At 30.4% G+C, this 6,000-nt stretch overlaps 1 protein-coding gene across 6 annotated transcripts in view; it reads right to left on the bottom strand.

Moving 5' to 3' along the window:
* The window catches only part of Ca-beta (Ca2+-channel-protein-beta-subunit), an 84,603-nt gene that overhangs the window by 17,033 nt on the left and 61,570 nt on the right, over window positions 1–6,000 (bottom strand). For 5 of the 6 annotated variants that reach the window (XR_001344745.3, XM_014436867.3, XM_014436865.3 and 2 more), the window contains exons 3-6: window positions 2,701–2,820; window positions 2,396–2,630; window positions 1,465–1,702; window positions 367–532 (exon numbers count right to left, since the gene is read on the bottom strand). Coding sequence is in view for 5 of the 6 variants with exons in the window: in XM_014436867.3 (XP_014292353.1) it covers window positions 367–532; window positions 1,465–1,702; window positions 2,396–2,630; window positions 2,701–2,820 (759 nt within the window). In the remaining variant the exon portion in view is untranslated. The remainder of the gene's footprint in view (window positions 1–366; window positions 533–1,464; window positions 1,703–2,395; window positions 2,631–2,700; window positions 2,821–6,000) is intronic. The other variant, XM_014436870.3, reaches the window with a different exon arrangement.

Below are 6,000 nucleotides of genomic sequence, written 5' to 3' on the forward strand. Positions count from 1 at the left end.
TAACTCACTGAGCAAGGTTCTCCCCCAAATAACTGAACCTTACCAAAATGGTTTCTTGGCCATTTGATTAAATCTTGTTGTTGTTGTGTTTATACAACCATACTTTAGTTTTGTTTAGTTTCAACATAAGTCAGTATTATCGTCAAACTGCATGATGCATGTGCAGTAGTTTTCTGATCCAAATTCGAAGTTTGTTTGCAGGTGGTTTTGATTTATATCAGAACAAGCCTTTTTTTTCTTTTGGAAACCGACTCTTATCAACTTTCTATACTCTATAACTTAATATTTTGTTAAAGTACTGAATTTCCAATAAAAATTAAGAAAAGTATTAGGAATACAAACAAACTCATATAAGTATACACTTACTTGCAAAGTCCTTGCCAGCTCGAAAATTCTTTCGATTTCTGCTTGCACTTCAGCCAAGCATGTTGACCTAGAATTTGACCGTTCCATTATTGCTCTCTTAGATGGGTTGTTCAACAATGAACGTTTGGCTAGTGATATGTCAGCCATAACTCTGGTTATTATGATTCTGAAAAAAACAAAAAAACAACCAAGGTTTTATTATCAACTCTTCTCACATGACCTTGTACAATAGCTTTCCTTCAATTTTAAAGCTGTCAAATGAAATAAAGTAAATTTAAATAGATACTTAACTATAATGGACATTAAATAGAAAACAAATTAGACATAATTATCATAGAGTGATTAAATATCCTAATTTTTAACTCTAAATACTTTAAATAACAAAATAATTTAAAATAAGATTGAATCGTATTACAACAGACAATGGTATATTTACATATTTACAATAGTAAAAGATTGACTTCTATTTTTTTGAAATAATATTTATTCAGGTTACTAAATCTTTTTTTTTAGTTCATTTTTTATAATAATTTTACTGGTGACTTAAAACTTCTATTTAGCAAGTAAAACAAATTGCACTTTTGTGCATCTGTAAATAAATTATTAATTGTTAAAAAAAAAAGTTTTTACTCTATTGAATACTGATATAATGTTATGGGCAGTCAGGTAAGATTACAAATGAGATAATAGGAAGGACCAATGCAGAATTTAAAAAACATCCCTAAATGTGTAGAAAATATTTCCTAAATTAAGCATTCATGTAGTTATATAGATGAGTAACTTAATATACAAAAAATTGTTTGTTGTTTGTTCCTTTTTGCAAAGTAAAGGTATGCAATTGTTCTTCTGTGTTGCAGCATTGATTTTGGAACTACTTTAAGTATAAAACTAATCTATTTAGACAGTCCTGCTTTTTGATAGTGAATGAGCCTAAAACGTTTTGGTTATGATTGAACTTTACAGCTATAAAAGAAACATTTACTGGTAGTTTTAAATTTAATCCTCGATTAAAATCACCAAGTGTCCCATACTCAGCAAGTATTTTTCAATCTAACCTTAATAACATAATTATAAAGTAAATATTCTTGTAATACATACCTTCCTTCAAATCTGTGCTTGAGGAAATCAAAAAGAGCTTTTTGCATCATGTCTGTGACCTCATATCCTTTAAGTGAAGGTCCAACAAGCACCACTGGTCGCATGGATGGTACGACATCATAAGGCGTTGTCGTTTCCTGTTTCTTGAAAAACGGTTTCCGCTTCTCTTTAGCAGGAGGGGTGGTAAGGGTAGCTTTTCCCTGAAGCCTTGCGTTTCCAAGTGAATCTGAATCTTCACCTGGTTTTGAAAAATTATTATTCCAACTAGTAAATAGTCGAAACTGCCAATCTTGAAGTTACCAACTTATTACGTCCATAGAGCAATAATCAACCAGACTAGTTATAAACCTTACTCCAAATTCTTCAAGTGTCAAATATTTACTCTTGAAGAGAAATCAGAATAGCTTATTTTTATAAAGGAAGAAATAAAAAGTTATGCAATAATCAACTTAGGAAAACTGAAAAATATTTTTCTAACTACTTCTATAATTTTACATCTTACACTATAGTAATTCTACCTTCAAGGAATAGCTGGAGATGGTTTTATCAGACAAGGGAGTGCTATGATGATAGGCTCGGAAGGGATTTATGTGCACATACAAAAAAAAGTTGGGAATCGATACTTCAACACATTTAAAAACAAAACTAAATAACATCCAACAATGAATAAAAATAAAAATAAACTCTAAAAAAATAATTATATTTTGATGTATAATCTCATATTCTATAAATAAACATAAAAAGCTCACACAAAAATAATTGATTGGGGTATTGCAAAAATGGTGTGTATTTTCCAAACAAAAAACAAATTCAAAATAAAAAAAAAATTAAAGCAATCCATTTAAAATCCAAATTTGAAAAATAAAAATAAAAACACCAAAATATCACAACAATGACAAACAAAAAAGGTGAAAAAAGTGTGAGGGTTTACCAGGGGTGGGAGGGGTGGAGCCACGAGAGTTGGCGCTCTTTGAAGAAGAGAGAACATCATTTGCTAGCGCACCTAGATTACTCGAGGAGGAGGTTTTCGAGGGGTAGAGTTTGGAGTTGCGGGCCTGAGTCTGCTGCAGCCGCAGGTTCTCAAGCTTCACTGGCGAAGGGATAAAGCCTACGTCACAACCTTCTTTCACCAGTCGTCCGATCCACCAATTGTTGTCATACTTTTCCTATAAAAAAATCTATGAATATTTGTAATGTGATATTAATTAACTATCAAACAAAATAATGAGCAAGTACCTTGATATGTAAGAAATCTCTAACTTCAAAAGAAACTGCGCTTCCGTGGACAGGAGAGTCATCATCCAGCGAACCATCGTAGCATACATTAGTCCTCACTGAGAATGCTACGGGCTTTGACTGAATATAAACAATAAATATGTGTCAAGCACTCCTGAAATTTATACGTACTTATATGCAATGCTGCATATCAATAATAGTGAAAGCAGCAATTAAAATTAATTTATTTATCCTAATAGAATACATTCCATAAGCAATCATGGATATATAAACTTTTCCTTGATTAAGAAACAATTAGCAGTAATTATTTTGACGAATAAAATAATCATAATTATTTAAAAACTGGGCAGTCAACAGAATTAAATAATCTATCTTTTATGAATAATTAAAATTTAAATCTTAATTTGAGTAAATATATATGATATTATTTGTTTGAGACTAATTATTTTAACTAACTAAAATATCAAGATAATTCCATGGTCATAACAGTTTTCTTAATTATTTCACATTTTCAGCGTTTAAATTATCTTTGATTGGAATTAATTCTTATTTCACTTCCCTATACTTTTATCTCATACAACTTTATATCCTGTAAAGAACTTAATAATATTTATCGGCTGTTTAGAAAATATATATTTAGTGGATGGTAGGGTATGCTACTGAAATTGGTTTCACAGAAATTTAAAAAAAAACAGGCCCTCCATGCTATATCAGTGGCTAGGCAAAATGAAAAATGTTGCTAGAAAGAAACGTTCCTCGTCTGCATATATTTTACACGCCATTTATTCTCAACATAGCTCCTGAAGCTGCTAATGGTATTAAGAGCTGTCAGAATTCGTTTTTACTAAGTTATAATAAAAGTGGAATGAAGTGATGACCCATCCTAATGCTAACCTCTTTGTGTAGCTCAGTTTGAATTTCTGTTACAAAGTGAATTATCATAAAAACTAATGAAAATCGCAATCAGCAGTAAACGAAATGACGCTCTTGTAAATAACTAGTTTTGAAAATAGGATGCCTAAAAATTCAGTTATTATAATTTTATACATAAAATATAGCGTTTTTATTTTCTTTCTAAGCATCATGATGTTAGAACTTTAAATGGTTAAAAAAAAGGTATTTCTTCATCAACACCTACAGATTTTTATCTTCATGGTTGAATGAGTTTTTCATAGTTTCAGAAAATCATAGCCAAGTAATGCGATTTCTTGCGCTGGAATATTTGAAAACATAGTTTTGGCAAAATTTCTGTCCAAGGCAGCAAGAAGAGAAATTTTCAACCTGCGGGGACAGAAGAAATTAAATCATAATACGGATAAATTTGAACTCTGTTAGTCATCTGGGAGGTGTTTGATGGTTGGCATGTACTCAATAAGCAGATTATACTATAAAAATAAACAATCCTTGGCAAAATTGTCAATGAAAACGTGAAGATTTGTTTGTTACTAACTTATGGCGTTAGGTTACTGAAACATAGATACTTAAACTTTACTTTTAAGGCATGATGAGCTAGTCGACAGAAAGTAGCAAAAAAAGCACTCTGGCTAATAACAGAAATCGAAGAGCTTACGAAAGCTGTTGACATATGTTAGTTCTTAGGAACAGATGCTGTAAAATAATCAGTATGCTGTTAAGTTCATTCTCAACCTCTTCTATTACGGAAATCTAGAAATACTACAAGAAAATGGAGACAGAAAATGCTCGAAATCATTTATTGATTTCCGTAGTAACAAAGTAATGATGATTTGTTAGCTCTATTAATTAACTGTGGATCAACAAAAGATTCTAACAGCTTAATGAAAAATAGCGCGTTGATGCCTGGGCACATATTACACTGGAGTACTAGGTATTTATATCCCTCATACTGTAGTTTACAGAAAATAAAAATGTCTTACTATCTGTCTTTGGAGTTTTTCAATGCTACTGGTATTTGTGCTAAAAAAAAAAATCTACAAAAATTAATTATTTTGAAAGAATGAAAACATAGCAGGGGTCTGTTTTTAAAACCATTTCATGATTCTGGACACGTATAATCACATCCTATAAGTATAGTAGAGTAACCGATATATTTTTTTTATGGTTACTGCGATACATTTCCTGTCCTATTTAAAAAGTATTTTTTCCCCTTCACAATGTAGGGAAGCTTTCATATCGTGAAAGAAATTGAAAACGTTTGGCCACAGAATTGAAAGTTTTTACTGGCATTTTCCGTAGTAGACATCATGATGCGAATATGGTTCCATGTTTGTCAGGCGATTGCAGTCATATTTGAGTTCGCGCCTGAGGATAATATGTTGGTTGATAGTTTGATTTGCACCAAAATTGGAGGAAAGTTGGGATATTAGTGTAAATTGAGTTTGGTATCAATTTTATTTTTTAACAGTGCTTCCTTACAAAGCATTGAACCGATGATTCTTCATGGGTTGTAGAGGTCCACATTATAATTATTATAAATTTTATAAAATTAAATCCACTGCATTCAATAGGTCATGCGTTAACCTATTTTCCTTGACAAACCTATATTTAGCCCAATTTTGTAGTGAAGTTTGGACTAGTATAAATTTGATCCGTTTTTTTTTCTAACTCATGCGAAAATGTAAATTTAAATTTTATCTAAAAAAACCACTGGCTCTAGATTTTTAAAAATATGTTTTCAAAACAAGCGGCCTAAAAACATTGGAAATGTTAATAAAATAATTCTCTACAGGTAGATCAGTCGTGTTACCCAATGTGAATCCGTCTAAATTTATTCAATTGCATGTCTTAGTTACAGGGACATATTGTAAATGTATATATTTTCTAAACTAGTTAAGCACAATATTAAAATATGTTTGCCATTTATGCTTTTTGTGATTTTGAATAGATTGGAACTCATTTAATACATTAATAATAAATTTTCCTTTTTCTACTCAAGAGAAGAAATAGATTGATAAATAATCAACACCATTGTATCATTGTACGAGTACAATATTAACGTAATTTGTAATGACTGACCTAGCAAGAGGGATAAAATATCTATGGTGAAAAAAAGTAGATATACGTTTTTCACCCCTCAAAAAACCTCTTTATTTCATTAGCAAAAATCCTTTTTTTTTTGCAATTTATCCTATATTATTTATAAATTAATCTTACTTAATATCTCTGCATAGTGTTGATTTAAATTTCTTGTATCTGTTTTGAAATTCACTGTATAATCAATATTTTCAAAAGGATGTAAAAATTTTTGACAAGTTGGCAATGCAATTTATAAATTTAGATTTAAGACAAGTTTATTGGTTAAAAAATGATATAATGAAAAAA

Source organism: Halyomorpha halys, unplaced genomic scaffold (genome assembly GCF_000696795.3).
Source record: "Halyomorpha halys isolate HHAL.00 unplaced genomic scaffold, Hhal_1.1 Scaffold2136.1, whole genome shotgun sequence".
NCBI classification, from domain to species: Eukaryota; Metazoa; Arthropoda; class Insecta; order Hemiptera; family Pentatomidae; genus Halyomorpha; species Halyomorpha halys.